The sequence below is a fragment of the Coregonus clupeaformis genome, chromosome 16 (genome assembly GCF_020615455.1).
Source record: "Coregonus clupeaformis isolate EN_2021a chromosome 16, ASM2061545v1, whole genome shotgun sequence".
Taxonomy (NCBI): Eukaryota; Metazoa; Chordata; class Actinopteri; order Salmoniformes; family Salmonidae; genus Coregonus; species Coregonus clupeaformis.
In genome coordinates, this window is record NC_059207.1 from 26,803,994 (window position 1) to 26,827,038 (window position 23,045).

The window sequence follows — 23,045 nt, forward strand, 5'->3', positions numbered from 1 at the left end:
TTCCATGTGTCCCTTCTCAGGCCGGTGGTAGGGCCCACTCCAAGAACATGAGATCTTGGAGACCCCTCCGCCCCCGTTGGACATCGAGGGGGCACCGGCGTACACCGTGAGATCCATCTTGGATTCTAGACGTCGGAGGGGGGGTCTTCAGTATCTAGTGGAGTGGGAGGGGTACGGTCCGGAGGAGCGGTGCTGGGTGCCGAGGAGAGACATTTTGGACCCGTCGCTCCTGACGGAATTCCATCGGGGGTATCCGACGCGCCCTGCGCCGCGGCCTCCGGGTCGTCCCCAAGGCCGGAGTCGGCGCGCGTCTGGAGCCGCGCGTCAAGGGGGGGGGTACTGTCACGGTTTCGGCCGAGGCTGCCTCTCTCCCTTGTTCGGGCAGGCTTCGGCGTTCGTCGTCTCCGAATTCTAGCTGCCACCGTTCTATGTTCTGTGTTTCCTGTTTGATTAGTTTTGTCTGTTAGCCACACCTGTTTTGTGTTAGGTCTCATTATGCACCCTATTTAGTTCCCTGTTTGTGTGTATAGTGTTGTGTGTAATTGTCGCTTGTCAGATGGTTGCGTAGCTGTGTTATTTTTCCAGTACGCCAGTATTAGTAGTGTCCTCCTCTGTTTTAGGAGAGTTTTGCGCACTGTGTTTTCGTGCGATCGTGTGTTGACGCCTGTGCGCGTCTGTTTGGCCTCCTGCCGCTTGTGGATTATTTTGCATAGTAAAGTCTTGTTGGACTGTACCTCTGCTTCTGCGCCTGATTCCCCACCACACCATCACTACAGCGTTGACAGCCGGTCGAATTAACCGCACCACAATCTAAGTTGCTTCAACTGCTGTGTTTCAAGATGAGGTGTGTGTGTTATTCTTAAGAACTTTACACATTATTTAACAACTCAAACAAGTAATATCAGCAGGTAGTTAAACAACCAACATCTATGTAACATTACATATAATTCATTTTTCCCCCAGAATTCATAAAAACATTTCCTGAAAATGTCCAATTGTTATTTTTGTTGTTTTTTGTTGCCAATCCTGGATAACTAACCACCATACAAAATGTATGGCTACAGTACGGTTCTCGATAACACCTTTTTTGGATAGTCCATCTGTAGATGCTTTACAGACTATCAGTAACATTTCAACTACTACTAACCCTAACCCTAGCTGTAACCCTAACCTTAACTGTTATCATATCCCTAAACTTAGACCTTACCCTAACCTTAACCCTTATTCTAAACCTAAACCTAACCGTAACCATAGCAAGCAGTTACTTATCAACAGATAGTTTGTTGATAGTAATCCGAACTATCCAAATAAAGTCTGACCTGGTTCTCTAATTGCGCTAACAACTAACCTAGGCTAGCAGGTTCAAGCTAGCTACCTCTAATCAAAATCGTACGCTAGCTAGCAAATGTTGTACTTCACTGCTCACTAGCCTCTTCTGAGTATCTTACAGTGTTGATAATTGGTAGTAGGGATTTATTCGTAATCGTCGCCACAAAACTAGTACAATGCCAAACTGATATGACATAGAACTTTCATCGCTGGCTAATCCCTGGCTAAGTATAACTGCTGGCTTAAATTTTACTGCTGGCTTGGCAAATGTGAAAATGGCTCAGATGGAACTGTATGTCCTCCAACAACCCCTTAACATCTTTCCTCTTTATTGTCCTCCCTATCCCTTATGCTACTGATCCAATCCCCATAATCAATATAACTACTCATCAGTGTCCTGGAAAAATCGTGTATAAAAAAAAATAAGTTCACTTTTCAGGAATCTAAAACAACGTTGTTGTTGCCATATATTAATGGAAATTCAAAAGGCTTTTTGAATTACTTATATTAGTCCTAGTTTCATTACACTTTCACAGAACATGGAAGGGATTGTTCTGTGAAACTTTCAATTTATGTTTAAAAAAGTGAGATACAGGGTTTTTCTAGGACGCCGACGTACGGCAGAATTCGCTTCACCCTCATGCAACACACTCCTTCCTCCTCCTCAAGCTCAGTGATCACCATCCCTAGTCCTGGACACCTATAGGGTGTGGAGATTTTTGTTCCAACCCTACACTCACACACCTTGTTCAACGACTCAACTGATCATTGACCCCTTGAGTAGCTTGACGTGTTAGTAAGGTCAAGAACAAAAAGCTGATCACTTGGGCTGTTCCCTGAGGGCCCCTGTGTCTGTGGCTTTCCAGATGTGGAGGGCTGTCCCGGCCGAGAGGACCAGGAAAAGGAGGAAGGCGGTGGGGAAGCCCACCCAGTCCACCAGGCCCCCCGCCAGGGCACTGAACATCAGCTTCCCCAGCACCTCCAGAGTGGACAGGAAACTGTAGTGGGTGGCCTGTAGGGAGAAGAGGAGAGGGTTAGGTAAAGGTGAGCTCAGAGATAAAAAAATAAAATAAACAACAGGACATGAGAGAGAGAATGTAGAGAGCGAGGCCACACCACACCAACACAGATTACCTAACATCCCAGACTCCACCTCTCATGCCCATAGCAACACAACAAGGCAACATAGCCAACGCATCTCCGTAGGTCTCCACCCTCCACTGACACCTAAATGTTCACACGATGGCAACCCTATTCCATACACTCAGGTGTATACACCACCAGACATAAAGACTTCAAGTGTGTTAAACCACTGAACACCTCTACAAATGAAACCATGTAAACTGCTAACCGCTTAACTGAACAGATTTATTTCAGCACAAACCACTAAGACATCCGCTGTGGCATGCATAGTTATCAGTACAGCTCTGGCTATGCCTAAATCCACATGATCAAAGTGAGATGGATCTTAATCAGTAAGGGGAGGGATGGGCAGAAGTAGGTTGCCGGGGGAAAACATCATTGAATGATTATGGTGAGCAGATGACTTCGATTATTAGAACTTTGGGCGGTGAAAAGGCGACAAGGCCTTTGTTCGTTGTACCTTTTACGCCGTGTAACATAGCTCCCGTGTGGCTAAGAGTAACTTAGCCAGTTACCTAACTCAGACAAATGTCACCGGCCATAAAATGAGCAAGCTGTAAAGGAGACATTACCCAGGCATCTTTGCTGGGTCTCAGTATTGAGTACAGTGCTGGGTTGAGCCAGATTCACACAGTCGGAGTGCCTGTAGACCCGAGTTAAGTGAAGTGCTTTTATTCGGGCTAACTTGCTTAAGAGATTCCGTTTCTCTCTCCTGGGCCATCGACAAGCACTCACTCACGGTATCAGCTTTCCGTCACTTGATATGACCTTAAAAGGGTAGCTATATGTGTCACTGTCATGAGAACATTTCAAATTAACCCCAGAGGTTATTAGCTTTGTTTCATTAGGTTTTTCTTCCTTAATTGCCCAGATACAGCTTTGTATCCTCCTTAGTGTAGTTTTCCTAGTCAACGACTCCTAGGTAGAACTGCGGCAACTCGTCACCTTCAAAATTGATTGAGTGACATTTGAGAGGCTGCGAACAGAACACCTCCAGGCGGCGATGCCCCAGTTTAAAAGGGCCAAAAGAAGTTATGTCAAAAAAGAGGGGGAGAGAGCGAGAGGGAAATATAGATATGTAAAAGGAGACAGAGAGAGAAAGGGAGAGAGCTAGGAGAAGAAAAGGGGCTCGTCAGTCCCAGCTGACCGGTGGGTGTTGTTGCTGTGAGGAGGGCTACCTGTCCTGCCTGTTGACATCATAGGATATAATCTAACTCCATTCCAGAGGCCGCTGGGTTTCCAGAGAATCTCGTCTTCTTAGATAAAAATCCTCTCCTCCAAGTGGAGGTAAAAAGCTGAGTGCCTCACTCCGTAAATGTGTGCATATCCTCAAAGAGTGGGCCACAGGCAAAAGTGTAAACAATTTAGCAAATGCATGACATTTGCACATGCAAATAGCACTTGATTTCTATGACACATTTCAAGGAATTACTTTATCTTTTAAAACGTGATTTGAAGTTGAACATAATTTGTTTGGAAATTGTCAGATGACGACAAAAATTGAGTTCTAGATTCTTTGTTTTTTTGGTAAAGATAATGTACTGATGATGTTAGACATTTGTACTTATCTCAGTCATATTCACCAAAATCAAGGGATATATGTGATTATTTAAAATTATTCATGTGTTTCTCACATGAAGGACCTGACTTGGCCATGGGAAATTATATTCTAGGTTGACAGGTGTGTAGAGGTTGACTCTTACCTGTACACTCTCCTCCGCTCTCTGTGTGCAGTGCATCATGGTCGTGAAGGTGAGCGTGGTGATGAGGCCGCCCAGGAAGTGCTGAATGCTCAAACTCAACACGGCCATACCTGAGGGGCAAACACAATAACAGCCATGACACTGTCTCAAACTCAACCCAATGTTGCCAGACATTATGGGTGCTTATATTTGTCCTGTTTCACACGTGTGAATTGGACATGTGTTTTTTACATATCCCACCCTCCCTGAGACAGTTCGAGAGAGGGGTCAAGGCCAGTGTCTGCCATTACCAACAGCGACCCTGGAACAATTAGAGGTTAAGTGCGTTGCTCAAGGGCACATCGACAGATCTTTCACCTTATCGGCTCGGGTATTCGAACTAGTGAACTTTCGGTTACTGGCCCAATGCTCTAACCGCTAGGCTACCTGCTGTGTTCTGTCCTAAAGTGGTGTTATCTAAATCTGCCTCTTTCGTTTCACTCAGAGTTCCTACTGGATGGATGGTGTGAGAAGGAGAGCTCAGTGGCGCAGCGTATATCAGTGGAGCCTGATCTGTCGCTGAACCGAGACAACAAAGGTGGAAGTAAGGGGGTGCTGTCTCCTCGCGTTCCCCCAAACAAGTTGTTCCCTCTCAGGAGACAGCAGAACACAGGCGACACAGAGCGTCTCTCAGCTCCCACTGACACTGAATTATTCACCGGAGGTGTCGAGTTTTGCAGAATAAGACTTCTCCATTTCACAGGATTCAGAGAGCGAGACACTAACTCAGCTTATCAGAGTGAGAAAAGGGGGCACTCATGTAATATTGAGAATTTTACAGCAACATTTTTTTGGATCTTTGACATCATTGTTCCTGCTCTAAGAGGGGGGCTCCACTTCCAGCGGTTTCCAGAGTGAACAGCTCAACAAAGGTTCAAACAGGTCACTGAAAGAGCTTCTATTCTGCTTTCAGATTTCCTTCACTTTAGTCATGAGATTAAAATGGGATGTTTGTGAGATGCTCAAAGCGCTGTAAACTGACCTCTTCACGCACCTCTTCTTCCACCACATACAGTGCCTTCAGAAAGTATTCACACCCCTTGACTTTTTCCACATTTTAATTGATTTAAATTTAGATGTTGTGTCACTGGCTTACACACAATACCCAATAATGTCATAGTGGAATTATGTTTTTAGAAATGTTAACAAATTAATTAAAAATTAAAAGCTGAAATGTCTTGAGTCAATACGTTTTCAACCCCTTTGTTATGGCAAGCCTAAATAAGTTCAGGAGTAAAAATGTGCTCAACAAGTCACATAATAAGTTGCATGGACTCCCTCTGTATGCAATAATAGTGCTTAACATGATTTTTTAATGGCTACCTCATCTCTGTACCCCACACATACAATTATCTGTAAGGTCCCTCAGTTGAGCAGTGAATTTCAAACACAGATTCAACATCAAAGACTAGGGAGGTTTTCCAATGCCTCACAAAGAAGGGCACCTATTGGTAGAAAAAAAGCCGACATTGGATATCGCTTTGAGCATGGTGAAGTTATTCATTACACTTTGGATGGTGTATCAATACACCCAGTCACTACAAAGATACAGGCGTCCTTCTTAACTCAGTTGCTGGAGAGGAAGGAAACTGCTCAGGGATTTCACCATGGAGGCCAATGGTGACTTTAAAACAGTTACAGAGTTTAATGGCTGTGATAGGAGAAAACTGAGGATGGATCAACAACATTGTAGTTACTCCACAATACTAACCTAAATGACAGAAGGAATAAAAATATTTCAAAACATGTATCCTGTTTGCAATAAGACACTAAAGTAAAACTGCAAAGAAAATTGGCAAAGTAATTAACTTTAAGTCCTGAATACAAAGTGATATGTTTGGGGCATATCCAACAACACATCACTGAGTACCACTCTTCATATTTTCAAGCATGGTGGTGGCTGCATCATGTTATGGGTATGCTTGTCATCGGCCTGGACTATAGTTTTTTTTAGGATACAACAGCCTAGAGGAAAATGTGGTTCAGTCTGCTTTCCAACAGACACTGGGAGACAAATTCACCTTTCAGCAGGACAATAGCCTAAAACACAAGGCCAAACATACACTGGAGTTGCTTACCAAGATGACATTGAATGTTGCTGAGTGGCCTAGTTAAAGGTTTGACTTAAATCGGCTTAAACATCTATGGCAAGACTTGAAAATGGCTGTCTAGAAATGATCAACAACCAACTTGACACAGCTTGAAGAATTTTAAAAAGAATAATGTGCAAATATTGTACAATCCAAGTGTACAAAGCTTTTAGAGACTTACCCAGAAAGACTCACTGCTGTAATCACTGCCAAAGGTGATTCAAACATGTATTGACTCATGGGTGTGAATACTTATGTAAATAAGATATTTCTGTATTTCATTTTCAATAAATGTGCAAAGATTTATAAAAACATGTTTTTGCTTTGTCATTATGGGGTATTGTGTGTAGATGGGTGAGAAAAAATAATACTGAATCCATTTTGAATTCAGGCTGTAACACAACTAAATGTGAAATAAGTCAAGGGGTATGAATACTTTCTGAAAGCACTGTATGTGTGTTGTATGTATAGGCCTTATGTACCAGGTCTCTATTGAAAAATAGATTCCTATCTCAACGAGACTAACCTGGTTAAATAAATAAAGAAGGCCTAAATGTGGATGGTTACACATGACAACATGTTTTATGTATAGGCCTAAATGTGGATGGTTATACATGACAACATGTTTTATGTATAGGCCTAAATGTGGATGGTTATACATGACAACATGTTTTATGTATAGGCCTAAATGTGGATGGTTACACATGACAACATGTTTTATGTATAGGCCTAAATGTGGATGGTTACACATGACAACATGTTTTATGTATAGGCCTAAATGTGGATGGTTACACATGACAACATGTTTCCACATTATGTTACGTTTCCCCCATCAATCTACACACAATACCCCATAATGACAAAGCAAAAACAGGTTTTTTTTAAAGAATTTTGCTAATTTGAAATAACACATTTACATAAGTATTCAGACCCTTTACTCAGTACTTTGTTGAACCACCTTTGGCAGCGATTACAGCATAGAGTCTTCTTGGGTATGACGCTACAAGCTTGGCACACCTGTATTTGGGAAGGTTCTCCCATCTCTGCAGAGGAGCTCTAGAGCTCTGTCAGAGTGACCATCGGGTTCTTGGTCACCTCCCTGACCAAGGCCGTTCTCCACCGATTGCTCAGTTTGGCTGGGCGGCTAGCTCTAGGATGAGTCTTGGTGGTTCCAAACTTCTTCCATTTAAGAATGATGGAGGCCACTGTGTTCTTTTGGACCTTCAATGCAGCAGACATTTGTTGGTACCATTCCCCAGATCTGTGCCTCGACACAATCCTGTCTCGGAGCTCTACAGACAATTCCTTCGACCTCATGGCTTGGTTTTTGCTCTGACATGCACTGTCAGCTGTGGGACCTTATATAGACAGGTGTGTGACTTTCCAAATCATGTCCAATCAATTGAATTTACCACAGGTGTACTCCATTCAAGTTGTAGAAACATCTCAAGGATGATCAATGGGAACAGGATGCACCTGAGCTCAATTTCGAGTCTCATAGCAAAGGGTCAGAATACTTATGTAAATAAGGTATTTCAGTTTTTAATTTGTTAGAAATTCACTTTGTCATTATGGGGTATTGTGTGTAGATTGCTGAGGAAAATATTTTATTTAATCAATTTTAGAATAAGGCTGTAACGTAACAAAATGTGGAAAAAGTCAAGGGGTCTTAATACTTTCCGAAGGCACTGCATAGGCCTAAATGTGGATGGGTTCACATGACAAAATGTTTTATGTATAAGCCTAAATGTGAATGGGTTACACATGACACAACAACGTGTTATTTGTTTTGCCATGGGGTCAGGGGGTTAGAGTACGGTGGGTTAGAGTGTGGCCGTTGTAGATGCATGCGATGGGTATCCGGTAAAGTCCATCATGTGTTGCTTTCATGTACCAAAGCGGATGGATCTGCGAGCCCAGTGGGTTTGTTCATTATAGTCATGGTTACCTGTGTGAGTCAGTGAGGTCACATGGAGGTGCCTGCCTTCATTCATCAGAGTCACACTGTCACCTGCCACCTGCTCCCACTTTGTGCAAGGTGAAATAAAGAAAGAAATTGAGCTACGGATGGACAAACAGATGTGGCTTGTGGGGGACTAGAGACGCATACAGGTCTAGATCAGTGGAAAAGGACAGGCTGGTTAGAGTAAATGATGTATGTCCATTGTTAGAGTGTGTGTGAACTGATGATATTGACCACGTTTACAGTGAGGGAAAAAAGTATTTGATCCCCTGCTGATGTTGTACGTTTGGCCACTGACAAAGAAATTATCAGTCTATAATTTTAATGGTAGGTTTATTTGAACAGTGAGAGACAGAATAACAACAAAAAAATCCAGGAAAACGCATGTCAAAAATGTTATAAATTGTTTGCATTTTAATGAGGGAAATAAGTATTTGACCCCCTCTCAATCAGAAAGATTTCTGGCTCCCAGGTGTCTTTTATACAGGTAACGAGCTGAGATTAGGTGCTCCTAATCTCAGCTTGTTACCTGTATAAAAGACACCTGTCCACAGAAGCAATCAATCAATCATTACATTTACATTTACGTCATTTAGCAGACGCTCTTATCCAGAGCGACTTACAAATAGGTGCATTCACCTTATAGCCAGTGGGATAACCACTTTACAATGTTTATTTATTTATTAATTTTTTTTTTTTTTGGGGGGGGGGGTGGGTTGGGGTAGAAAGATTACTTTATCCTATCCCAGGTATTCCTTAAAGAGGTGGGGTTTCAAATGTCTCCGGAAGGTGGTGAGTGACTCCGCTGTCCTGGCGTCGTGAGGGAGCTTGTTCCACCATTGGGGTGCCAGAGCAGCGAACAGTTTTGACTGGGCTGAGCGGGAACTATGCTTCCGCAGAGGTAGGGGAGCCAGCAGGCCAGAGGTGGATGAACGCAATGCCCTCGTTTGGGTGTAGGGACTGATCAGAGCCTGAAGGTACGGAGGTGCCGTTCCCCTCACAGCTCCGTAGGCAAGCACCATGGTCTTGTAGCAGATGCGAGCTTCAACTGGAAGCCAGTGGAGTGTGCGGAGGAGCGGGGTGACGTGAGAGAACTTGGGAAGGTTGAACACCAGACGGGCTGCGGCATTCTGGATGAGTTGTAGGGGTTTAATGGCACAGGCAGGGAGCCCAGCCAACAGCGAGTTGCAGTAATCCAGACGGGGAGATGACAAGTGCCTGGATTAGGACCTGTGCCGCTTCCTGTGTAAGGCAGGGTCGTACTCTCCGAATGTTGTAGAGCATGAACCTACAGGATCGGGTCACCGCCTTGATGTTAGCGGAGAACGACAGGGTGTTGTCCAGGGTCACGCCAAGGCTCTTCGCACTCTGGGAGGAGGACACAACGGAGTTGTCAACCGTGATGGCGAGATCATGGAACAGGCAGTCCTTCCCCGGGAGGAAGAGCAGCTCCGTCTTGCCAAGGTTCAGCTTGAGGTTCAGATTCCAAACTCTCCACCATGGCCAAGACCAAAGAGCTCTCCAAGGATGTCAGGGACAAGATTGTAGACCTACACAAGGCTGGAATGGGCTACAAGACCATCGCCAAGCAGCTTGGTGAGAAGGTGACAACAGTTGCTGCGATTATACGCAAATGGAAGAAACACAAAGGAACAGTCAATCTCCCTCGACCTGGGGCTCCATGCAAAATCTCACCTCGTGGAGCTGCAATGATCATGAGAACGGTGAGGAATCAGCCCAGAACTACACGGGAGGATCTTGTCAATGATCTCAAGGCAGCTGGGACCATAGTCACCAAGAAAACAATTGGTAACACACTATGCCGTGAAGGACTGAAATCCTGCAGCGCCCGCAAGGTCCCCCTGCTCAAGAAAGCACATATACAGGGCCGTCTGAAGTTTGCCAATGAACATCTGAATGATTCAGAGGAGAACTGGGTGAAAGTGTTGTGGTCAGATGAGACCAAAATCGAGTGCTTTGGCATCAACTCAACTCGCCGTGTTTGGAGGAATGCTGCATATGACCCCAAAAACACCATCCCCACCGTCAAAAATGGAGGTGGAAACATTAGGCTTTGGGGGTGTTTTTCTGCTAAGGGGACAGGACAACTTCACCGCATCAAAGGGACGATGGACAGGGCCATGTACCGTCAAATCTTGGGTGAGAACCTCCTTCCCTCAGCCAGGGCATTGAAAATGGGTCGTGGATGGGTATTCCAGCATGACAATGACCCAAAACACACGGTCAAGGCAACAAAGGAGTGGCTCAAGAAGAAGCACATTAAGGTCCTGGAGTGGCCTAGCCAGTCTCCAGACCTTTTAATCCCATAGAAAATCTGTGGAGGGAGCTGAAGGTTCGAGTTGCTAAACGTCAGTCTCGAAACCTTAATGACTTGGAGAAGATCTGCAAAGAGGAGTGGAACAAAATCCCTCCTGAGCTGTGTGCAAACCTGGTGGCCAACTACAAAAACGTCTGACCTCTGTGATTGCCAACAAGGTTTTTGCCACCAAGTACTAAGTCATGTTTTGCAGAGGGGTCAAATACTTATTTCCCTCATTAAAATGCAAATCAATTTATAACATTTTTGACATGCGTTTTTCTGGATTTTTGTTTTGTTATTCTGTCTCTCACTGTTCAAATAAACCTACCATTAAAATTATAGACTGATCATGTCTTTGTCAGTGGGCAAACGTACAAAATCAGCAGGGGATCAAATACTTTTTTCCCTCACTGTACCTGCACACCAATATCCCGTTATTACTACTCAAGTGTTCTATTTTTGAGTTGATGCATATAAACATCATATCCCGTTTACAATAACCTGAAAAAGCTTGTATCTCGGTTATAAGAAACCCAGATAAGATGCCTGGGATATGCTGATCTAAGATGGGATACTGTGGCATGTAAACATCTTATCCCGTTTACTGTTGTTTTTCACGGTCTGCGTAGGCAGGCTCAGTTGCACATATCATGGGTGTTGTGCAGTCTATGGTGTTGTGTGATGATATTTTCATCTGATTATCAAACAAATCACTTAAAAAAGTAGGCTACCTGCACAGTTCGATCCACCATAATAATTTCATAATAATTTTGCCTACTATAATTAATTTACTATAATTTAAGATTCTGCTTATAATTTCCGACATTTGGTAGGTCATTTGTTTGTTAACTGTAGTTTGATAGACTACATAAGCTTCTCTTCTGTCATAACTTGTTGCCCCAGAAGACTAAATAAAGTAATGCTCACCAGAATAATGTCTTACATCAATAGAATGAATGCATTAATCTAGTTAACCCCAGAAAAGTTGTCTGTTTCGTTTAGGAACCGGGAAGAAAACGCAATAACTCCAAAACAGTGGAAAGATTGGTCCTGTGCAAAATGTCAAAATGCCATCAGTTTGACTGGTTTTAAGGAAAGGAAAAGCTGAGAAAACGACGAAACAAGTTTCTGATAAGACTTCAGTTCGTCTTGGCTGCATATTTTATGTGGTTGAAATACTGTCTGCTTGCATAACAGTGTCAAAGATAACACATTATACGCGCATTCACATTTTCTCAAGTGATGCTGAAATAAATAAATCAAATTTCTCCACTCCTGTTCCAGAGACAAAATTAACATTTGTTGTATAATTTCACTGCAAGAAATGCATAAGTCAGAGTGCGGTCTGGTCTTCTCTCACCTTTCATGAGTGGCGAAGGTTCCAGCACAGTCAGGAGGGAGCTCTGGAACACCATACTGACAGTCCGCATCACAAACACCCGCCTCATCAGAGAGCCAATACTGTGGAGACACACAAGACAGACAACCAATCAAATGCCATTTGACACACACAGGCGAAGAATAGTGTGTAGTATGTGTATGCTAACAAAAACAAACACCATATTTCCCTCTACAGTAGCAAACACACCCACACTCCAGGGTTTCTGTTAGGAAAATGTGGCACCGGACATTTGACTGGCAGCATTTTAATTTACCGGACATTTGAGAAATGTACCGGACCCATACGCCATTGGTTGCGTAACCTGATCAGGGCGTCCACCCACGGTGCTCAGAATGACAGAAATCACATTTAGATTATAGTAATTCATCTTAACAAATCATGAACCTCGAGGATGAAACGGTGTGGGTCCTTCTTACCAAATTCCGATGTGCATTTAAAGATGTTAGAATAACTGCCACATGTACTTTTCCTCAGCCAACAAGACAAGTAATGAACAGCCAAACCACTAGCCTATGTCAATCTACTATCCCCAATTTGTTTGTTGTTTTGGCACTGTACTTCAGCACTTTGAATTTGAAATGATATAATGAGTGAAATGATATAATGACTATGAAGTTAAAGTGCAGACAGCTTTAATTTGAGTGTATTTTCATCCATATCGGGTGAACTGTTTAGAAATGAATGGTAAATAATGTAATAATTGCGTGCTAGGAATATGGGACTACTTTAATACACATAAGTGAATTTGTCCCAATACTTTTTTGTCCCTTAAAATGGGGGGACCATGTACAAAAAGTGCTGTAATTTCTAAACGGTTCACCCGATATGGATGAAAATACCATGAAATTAAAGCTGACAGTCTGCACTTTAACCTCATTCATTGTACTATTTCAAATCCAAAGTGCTCGATTACAGAGCCAATAATTTCTTTTTTTGCCACTGTCCCGATACTTTTGCAGCTCACTGTAAATAATTGCCTCCACATTTGGTCTCATTTTGGCTAGGGTACTTTAAGGCAAGGTAAACATGCCTCATAATATGTAGTAAAATGTTCAGATTTCAAACTATTTAGTATATGTTTTCCAAATGCATACTGCCTCCAGCTCATTGCAAAGTGGTGTGTGATGCGCTGAAGCCTACCTACCATTATATGCACTTAAATGGCGAATGGGAAGTGCGCTTCAAATACCAGTTGAGAAATAAAAATAGTAGCTATTTTTTATCGTGCTCAAAACTGTTTTTAACATGCGATTTCATTTAGAATTGTTGCACAATGATTGGGCTTATAAAAGCAAGGTTCACTCCAGCAGCCCCAGGAGCTGTAGCAGCAACTCTCGTGCTGTCAAAGATTTTCAGCTTAAACTAGGCTCTGTACCTGTATGCTGTGCGCGTGTGATAAATAAGAGTCATAACGACTAACGAAAATACACACGTGCCAATTTAATTCCACTAAATTATGCAAATGAACCCATAGACCGATAAGCATGACCGGTCAAATGTACTTACATCGACTGGTATTTTCATAAATTAAAAGGCTAAAAGGCATTATTTTGCAATGGGATTTTTTTCTTCTCCCAGACAGTTGGCCGGTACAAATTAGATTTATCAGCATAAAAACATATATATTGGCCATAAGCCGGCTATTACCGGGTAACGGAAACCCTGACACACACACACACACACACACCCCTACACACCCATGCACACGCGACGTGTCCCCAGACACTAATCCTTGTTAGTCAGAGAGCCGGTAGGCATGGCTCATGGGGTAATCAATAACTTAAGGAGCTCCCCAGTGTGGTAAATTAATGACCATCAGTCGTCTCACCCCCTTAAAGCATTGTGTTGTGTGTGTGTATGTGTGCCTCCCAGGGATTACCACTGTGCCAATCAGTCCCCAAAGGATCCTGTCAATGAGACAAACCAGACGCGTGCCACTGTCTGATATCTGAAATCTATACCATCTGACATGGACATTACCACATGGACATTACCACAGCTTAGTTTGATTTAACTCTGACATGAGCAATATACCAACTATACTCAAATCTGATACCAAATAGTATCTGTCTCGTTTCTGTCCATTCTGTCAGTCTGTACGTCTACAGGATCTATAACACCTCTCTAATTTCTCCTTCTTTACCCTTTCCACCTGAAAACCAATTTGCTATCATTCATATGCTAAAGACATTCTTTCTCTCATTCTTTATTCACTCCCTTCACAATGACACTCTTTCAAATCTGTCTCTCTGGGGAGTTGCCGTAGTGATGGGGTGAGAGGAGAACCTGCCTCGCTACTGACACTTCACACGGACCAGGCTCCGATACCATATAGGCTCTTGGGTTGCCGATGGCGATCTGTGTGAGGGGGTCAGTCTCTGGCCACTCAGGCGTTTCTGATGGGGCCCGGGATAAACGTCCAAATTAGATTTGAGAGCATTGAGACGGCCTGGTGGATGGACTTTGTTTAGTGTGTGTGCTTGCGTGCATGCGTGTTGGGAAGTGGGGGAGAGTGGCGGGAGGTCATTCTGTGGGAATCTGGACTGGGTGTACAGTGTCAGGTAAACGCACCTCTGTGTGTGAAAATGTGACAAGGTAGAACGAAAGAGTAGAAGTACCGCAAAAATATGACAGCGCTTTTGTGATAGAGATTCCAAACAAAAGGTTTGCCTTTGGAGGCTTACATTGTATTTGGTTGTATTAGTTTATGGGTAGTGTGACAAACACCTGGGAGCATCAGAGACCATATGGAGATGTAATTCAAACAGGACAGACCACAGTCTTCTGCAGACGTTTTATACAAAGACAAGATACTGGTATTCTCTTCATATAGGGCCTATTTCAGCTCGATGCTAATGGTAGCCAATCTAGCTTTGTGAGTGCTAGTGATGGATAAGGTGATGTAAACTACATGACTAAAAGTATGTGGACACCTGCTCGTCGAACATCTCATTTCAAAATCATGGGCATTAATATGGAATTGGTCCCCCTTTGCTGCTATAACAGCCTCCACTCTTTCTGGGAAGGCTTTCCACTAGATGTTGGAACATTGCTGCGGGGACTTGCTTCCATTCAGCCACAAGATAATTAGTGAGGTCGGGCACTGATGTTGGGCAATTAGGCCTGGCTCGCAGTCTGCATTCTAATTCATCCCAAAGGTGTTCGATGGGGTTGAGGTCAGGGCTCTGTGCAGGCCAGTCAAGTTCTTCCACACAAATCTCGACAAACCATTTCTGTATCGACCTCGCTTTGTGCATGGGGGCATTGTGATGCTGAAACAGGAAAGGGCCTTCCCCAAACTGTTGTCACAAAGTTGGAAGCACAGAATCGTCTAGAATGTCATTGTATGCTGTAGCATTAAGATTTCCCTTCACTGGAACTAAGGGGCCTAGCACGAACCATGAAAAACTGCCCCAGACCATTATTCCTCCTCCACCAAACTTTACAGTTGGCATTATGCATTGGGGGCAGGTAGCGTTCTCCTGGCATCCGCCAAACCCAGATTCGTCCGTCGGACTGCCAGATGGTGAAGCATGATTCATCACTCCAGAGAACGCTTTTCCACTGCCCCAGAGTCCAATGGCGGCAAGCTTTACACCACTCCAGCCAATGCTTGGCATTGCGCATGGTGATCTTAGGCTTGTGTGTGGCTGATCGGCCATGGAAACCCATTTCCTGAAGCTCCCGACGAACAGTTATTGTGCTGACGTTGCTTCCAGAGTCAGTTTGGACCTCGGTAGTGAGTGTTGCAACCGAGGACAGATGATTTTTACGCGCTACAACACTCAGCGGTCCCATTCTATGAGCTTGTGTGGCCTACCACTTCGCGGCTGAGCCGTTGTTGCTCCTAGACGTTTCCACTTCACAATAACAGCTTTTACAGTTGACCGGGGCAGCTCAAGCAGGGCAGAAATTTGATGAACTGACTTGTTGGAAAGGTGGCATCTTATGACGGTGCCACATTGAAAGTCACTGAGCTCTTCAGTAAGGCCATTCTACTGCCAATGTTTTGTCTATGGAGATTGCAAGACTGTGTGCTCAATTTTATACACCTGTCAGCAACGGGTGTGGCTGAAATAGACAAATCCACTAATTTGAAGGGGTGTCCACATACGTTTGTATATGTAGTGTACAGTGGGGAAAAAAAGTATTTAGTCAGCCACCAATTGTGCAAGTTCTCCCACTTAAAAAGATGAGAGAGGCCTGTAATTTTCATCATAGGTACACGTCAACTATGACAGACAAAATGATGGATTTATTTGCAAATTATGGTGGAAAATAAGTATTTGGTCACCTACAAACAAGCAAGATTTCTGGCTCTCACAGACCTGTAACTTCTTCTTTAAGAGGCTCCTCTGTCCTCCACTCGTTACCTGTATTAATGGCACCTGTTTGAACTTGTTATCAGTATAAAAGACACCTGTCCACAACCTCAAACAGTCACACTCCAAACTCCACTATGGCCAAGACCAAAGAGCTGTCAAAGGACACCAGAAACAAAATTGTAGACCTGCACCAGGCTGGGAAGACTGAATCTGCAATAGGTAAGCAGCTTGGTTTGAAGAAATCAACTGTGGGAGCAATTATTAGGAAATGGAAGACATACAAGACCACTGATAATCTCCCTCGATCTGGGGCTCCACGCAAGATCTCAAAGAGGTCAAAATGATCACAAGAACGGTGAGCAAAAATCCCAGAACCACACGGGGGGACCTAGTGAATGACCTGCTGAGAGCTGGGACCAAAGTAACAAAGCCTACCATCAGTAACACACTACGCCGCCAGGGACTAAAATCCTGCAGTGCCAGACGTGTCCCCCTGCTTAAGCCAGTACATGTCCAGGCCCGTCTGAAGTTTGCTAGAGTGCATTTGGATGATCCAGAAGAGGATTGGGAGAATGTCATATGGTCAGATGAAACCAAAATATAACTTTTTGGTAAAAACTCAACTCGTCGTGTTTGGAGGACAAAGAATGCTGAGTTGCATCCAAAGAACACCATACCTACTGTGAAGCATGGGGGTGGAAACATCATGCTTTGGGGCTGTTTTTCTGCAAAGGGACCAGGACGACTGATCCGTGTAAAGGAAAGAATGAATGGGGCCATGTATTGTGAGATTTTGAGTGAAAACCTCCTTCCATCAGCAAGGGCATTGAAGATGAAACGTGGCTGGGTCTTTCAGCATGACAATGATCCCAAACACACCGCCCGGGCAACGAAGGAGTGGCTTCGTAAGAAGCATTTCAAGGTCCTGGAGTGGCCTAGCCAGTCTCCAGATCTCAACCCCATAGAAAATCTTTGGAGGGAGTTGAAAGTCCGTGTTGCCCAGCGACAGCCCCCAAAACATCACTGCTCTAGAGGAGATCTGCATGGAGGAATGGGCCAAAATACCAGCAACAGTGTGTGAAAACCTTGTGAAGACTTACAGAAAACGTTTGACCTGTGTCATTGCCAACAAAGGGTATATAACAAAGTATTGAGAAACTTTTGTTATTGACCAAATACTTATTTTCCACCATAATTTGCAAATAAATTCATTAAAAATCCTACAATGTGATTTTCTGGATTTTTTTTCCTCATTTTGTCTGTCATAGTTGACGTGTATCTATGATGAAAATTACAGGCCTCTCTCATCTTTTTAAGTGGGAGAACTTGCACAATTGGTGGCTGACTAAATACTTTTTTTCCTCACTGTATGTTTCATGCTAACGCCATGTGTGGGAAAATACATACGCATTGTTGTTATTTATAGATTGCATTACATCACACCTATTGTCTTATGCAATGGAGGTTGAGTTAGGGTAGTGTATGTGTTGTAATGGCAGTTGGTGAAAATGTTAACTAGCAATTGAAAGGAGAACTTTAATCTCTAGAGCTGAGGCTGCCCTGCTTTTTTGTGCAGGTGCTGCCTTTCAAAGCGTATGTTCTACTACGGCTTGCTAGGAACTTCAGATGATTGGTAGAAAATAAGATGATGCCAAGGAGAGTCTATAAGAATTTACACTAGGAGTGACATTTTCTATGACCAAATGGCCCTGCTGCAGATTATAATGACTTTTAGGCTAAAGTCTGTGCTCTGTGATCTCTCTCAAAAATAAGATAGTTTCAGTTCACTTCAGGTTAGGTCAATAGAAACGGTTGATTATTGGTGGATGCTTTGAATTATCAGCTGTAGAAGACAGAAGACCTAGTGTTGCTGTTGAGGTCTGTCTCCTTGCCTCACTGGAGGCTTCAAAGCATCTCCCCCTGCTGCTTTCCTACCACACACAGAGGGCTATAGACACACACACCCCAGTGTGGGGAGTGGAGGAGATGGGGTGATGTGATATCTGTGCAACAGAAAGGGACGCTAAAATGGGCACTATAGACTAAAAAACTAAAAACAAATAAACAGATGGTGAGTATTACAAATGAGTTACAAAACAAGTCATGGAAGCATGCGAGTTAGGTAAATGACTAAAATGTAAATGTAAAACTGAAATCAGAGTGTTGCCTATGGACGCTACCTGAACTGGGAGAGCAGGAATAAAGTGTTGCCTCTGAACGCTACCAGGAGAGTGTTGCCTCTGAACGCTACCAGGAGAGTGTTGCTTCTAAATGCTACCAGGAGAGTGTTGCCACTGTACGCTACCAGGAGAGTGTTGCCTCTGAACGCTACCAGGAGAGTGTTGCCTCTGAACGCTACCAGGAGAGTGTTGCTTCTAAATGCTACCAGGAGAGTGTTGCCACTGTACGCTACCAGGAGAGTGTTGCCTCTGAACGCTACCAGGAGAGTGTTGCCTCTGAACGCTATCAGGAGTGTTGCTTCTAAATGCTACCAGGAGAGTGTTGCCACTGAACGCTACCAGGAGAGTGTTGCCTCTGAACGCTACCAGGAGAGTGTTGCCTCTGAACGCTACCAGGAGAGTGTTGCTTCTAAATGCTACCAGGAGAGTGTTGCCACTGTACGCTACCAGGAGAGTGTTGCCTCTGAACGCTACCAGGAGAGTGTTGCCTCTGAACGCTACCAGGAGAGTGTTGCCTCTGAATGCTACCAGGAGAGTGTTGCATCTGAACGCTACCAGGAGAGTGTTGCTTCTGAATGCTACCAGGAGAGTGTTGCCTCTGAACGCTATCAGGAGTGTTGCTTCTGAACGCTACCAGGAGAGTGTTGCCTTTGAACGCTACCAGGAGAGTGTTGCCTCTGAATGCTACCAGGAGAGTGTTGCATCTGAACGCTACCAGGAGAGTGTTGCTTCTGAATGCTACCAGGAGAGTGTTGCCTCTGAACGCTACCAGGAGAGTGTTGCTTCTTAACGCTATCAGGAGTGTTGCTTCTGAACGCTACCAGGAGAGTGTTGCCTTTGAACGCTACCAGGAGAGTGCTGCTTCTGAATGCTACCTGAACTGGGAGAGCAGCACGCCACCAAGGGAGGAGCCACAGATGGAGAAGCCCATGGCGATCACTCCGTTCCAGAACCCCAGCTCCCGCGCTGTCATGTGATGGTCCAACAGGAAGAGAGGGAACATGGTCACCGCACCCTGCTCGCCTGTGGACAGAGAGAGAGAGAGGACAAACCAGTTGGAGTTCAGGTTAGACAAGAGAGAAGGTTAGATGCGCAACACAAACGACAACTCTGTGACAGTGCACAAAGCAGTTACCTGCTTAATAGACTGGACAATGATATAGTGGTGCTGATGTCTTTTCTAAATCTAACAACACAACACACAATATTCCTAGATAGTGGCTATAATAGATGTCAAACAAAAAAAGAATATCCTCATATCCGTCATTTTTCAAAACGGCCTAATGCAAAACTTCCTCAGATAACGCAAGCCTCAGTCACAGAGCTTTTGGTTGAAATAAAAGTTTGTCAGTCAGACAATAGTCTCTCTGTCGCTGTGTGGCGTCGAAGGCGGGATAATGTTCTGCCGAACGACGGTGTAAAATATTCAGCGCTGCCGCCATTATTAATGGAGAGTGACTTCACAAAGACAGGGAGACGGAGCGTTGAGTGACAGCTCAGAGACTGCTGTCAAAGAGACGACACACACACACACACACACACACACACACACACACACTTGGCCAGAAGAAAAACAAAAATAGAGAGAGAATATTTCACATGAAACGGAGAAGGAAATCAAAAAGAGTTCTCAGAGAAGATGCTGAAAACCTCCTGGCGCACGGGAACACTACGACAACGTACACGTAAACGTTCTGACAACGCCAAGCTAAATGTATGGCAGGAGAATGACAGGGATAAACAGGTTGCTATGATGACATATTCATCACATTCAGCATCTATATTCTATATTCCAAGGCAGCCCTAACATCAACAGCTATCAGCTACTCTGCTACTCACTATTCCCCGCCATCACCAGTTGAAACCTGGGGAACCTTTTATCATCCAACAGTGTAGGTAGTTTGAGCATTTGTCATTACGGCAAGACATTACTTAAATGGGCAATCTGCGATTGCTACATCAATTTTTTGACTTTTAAATGATCGATATACACCCGTTGATTCTTGAAGAATATATACTGAGTGTACAAAACATTAGGAACACCTTCCTAATATTGAGTTGCACCCCATTTTGCCTTCAGAACAGCCTCAATTCGTCAGGGCATGGACTCTACAAGCTGTCGAAAGCGCTTCACAGGGATGCTGGCCCATGTTGACTACAATGCTTCCCACAATTGTGTCAAGTTGGCTGGATGTCCTTTGGGTGGTGGACCATTCTTGATACACACGGGAGCGTGAAAAACCCAGCAGTGTTGCAGTTCTTGACACACTCAAACCAGTGTGCCTGGCACCTACTACCATACCCCGTTCAAATGCACTTAAATCTCTTGTTTTGCCCATTCACCCTCTGTATTGCATATACACAATCCATGTCTCAATTGTCTCAAGGCTTTAAAATCCTTCTTTAACCTGTCTCCTCCCCTTTCATCTACACTGATTGAAGTGGATTTAAGTGACATCAATAAGGGATCATACATTTCACCTGGATTCACCTGGTCAGTCTGTCATGGAAAGAGCTACCTTGTGTTGCTAATGTTTTGTACTCTCAGTGTAATTCATAAATGCCTCATGAGCTTAGTTCAATTGTTTTACTCCATCAAAACCCCAAATATAAACTTGTTTTATTCCTTTGTTTGTAAACAGTGTAGGCCTTATTGTAAACAAACACTGCATCAAAATAGCCTCAAAATATGATATTAACTATAATTTTGATGTCATTCATTTTTTTTTTCTTCATTTTAGTCATATAGCAGACGCTCTTATCCAGAGTGACTTACAGTTAGTGCATTCATCTTAAAATAGCTAGGTGGGACAACCACATATCACAGGCATAGTCAGTACATAAAGTAGCTATCAGCAAAGTCAGAGTTAGTAAGAGGGGGAAAAGTTAAATGCGAGTGTTAGTTCAGAAAATGCAGATGTTTTCGGAAGATGGGCAGGGACTCTGCTGTCCTAGCTTTAGAGGGAAGCTGGTTCCACCATTGGGGTGCCAGGACAGAGAAGAGCTTGGACTGGGCTGAGCGGGAGCTGCCCTCCCGTAGGGGTGGGAGGGCCAAGAGACCAGAGGTGGCAGAACGGAGTGCTCGGGTTGGGGTGTAGTGTTTGAGGATAGCCTGAAGGTAGGGAGGGGCAGTTGGTCACTCATGGATTGTCATCCATAGCTCTGTTTTTGAATTTGAGAGTGGTTACATTCCTCCAACCCCATCCCTCAGCTATTTACCAAAACACTGGATAGGGTGACCGCTTTGTTGTTGTTTGAACAACAGATTGTCCTTTTAAAGCCTTTATAATGTCTAATAAACCGCAGGCTACTGTCGCACATGGAAACCATGTGTTTTATGTATTTGATACCAATCCACTCATTCTGCTCCAGCCATTACCACGAGCCCTGTCCTGCCCAATTAAGGTGCCACCAACCTCCTATGCTTGATTCTTTACCAGTGGTTCTATGTCTCTACAGCATTCAGTGCTCCCACTGCTTCAAACTCATTAATTCTTTAAAAGGGGAGTGCAGACAAACACAACAAGGCTGATTATTAATTTCTATAAATATTCTCAAAGCAACAATTGTCCATTTCAGTGGGGATTTCATTAGGCATCCACAAAGAAGAAACTAGTAGAGAGGGGGGTATGGGAGAAAGATATAGAGACAGAGAGAAAGACAGAGAGAAAGGGGTAAGGGAGAAACATGAACAGACAGAGATAGAGGGGTAAGGGAGAAACATGAACAGACAGAGATAGAGGGGTAAGGGAGAAACATGAACAGACAGAGATAGAGGGGTAAGGGAGAGAGACAGTGAGAATGATTTATGGAGAGAGACAGAGACAGGGTTTGAGAAAGAAAAGGGACAAATACATAGGAAGAGGGATGTGGAAAGAGAGGGAAAATGTAGAAGAGTGAGAGGGTGAGGAATTTGGTGCAGGGGGTGTGGGGGGGGAGAGGAGGGCTGACAGGTTGCTGATGGGAAACGAGAAGTGTTTGTGTACACGTGAGAAAGAAAGACAGAAAGAAAGAGTGAGTGAGAGAGGGAAGAGGAGGAGGGATCAGCATGAGAGGGTAGGTGGGGTGAAGGGTAAATTAGGACACAGAATGGTCGGGTCACAGAGTGGTCACATGAAGCTCAGACACTACAGGCCAGGATCAGAGGGGATCACAAGGACACTTAGGAGAAAACAAGACACAACACACCCTGGGGACACGACAAAGAGAGATGTCTAGTAAATCAGTAAGCTACAGGTCTACATACACCTTCCATAGAAAGTAGAGACCCCACACACTCACATGACCAGCCCTATTGACACACTCACACATTAATAGCAATCCCTACAGGTGTGCACTTTGCAGGGTGTCACAGAGTTTGTTGAACCCCTAAGGAACTAGGCTGAAGCACGGGAAAAAACACTATCTTGCTATTGGCAAAGGGTAAAGCAAGGCAACTTGAACCCCACCCACCCTACCCAGATGGGTCACTTTGATAAAATGCTTTTATGTTACCAACTACGTTTTACTCCCATTACCACATTAACTATAACTGTCCTCTCTAACCTGTCT

The 23,045-nt window shown here is 44.0% G+C and overlaps 1 protein-coding gene across 1 annotated transcript in view; it reads right to left on the reverse strand.

The window, feature by feature from the left end:
* Nucleotides 1-1,320: 1,320 nt before the first annotated feature.
* Nucleotides 1,321-23,045, reverse strand: part of LOC121584561 (major facilitator superfamily domain-containing protein 3) — a 30,622-nt gene continuing 8,897 nt past the window's right edge. The window contains exons 3-6 of the mRNA XM_041900509.2: nt 19,370-19,517; nt 11,948-12,048; nt 4,176-4,285; nt 1,321-2,341 (exon numbers count right to left, since the gene is read on the reverse strand). Coding sequence (XP_041756443.1) covers nt 2,150-2,341; nt 4,176-4,285; nt 11,948-12,048; nt 19,370-19,517 — 551 coding nt within the window. The 3' untranslated portion in view covers nt 1,321-2,149. The remainder of the gene's footprint in view (nt 2,342-4,175; nt 4,286-11,947; nt 12,049-19,369; nt 19,518-23,045) is intronic.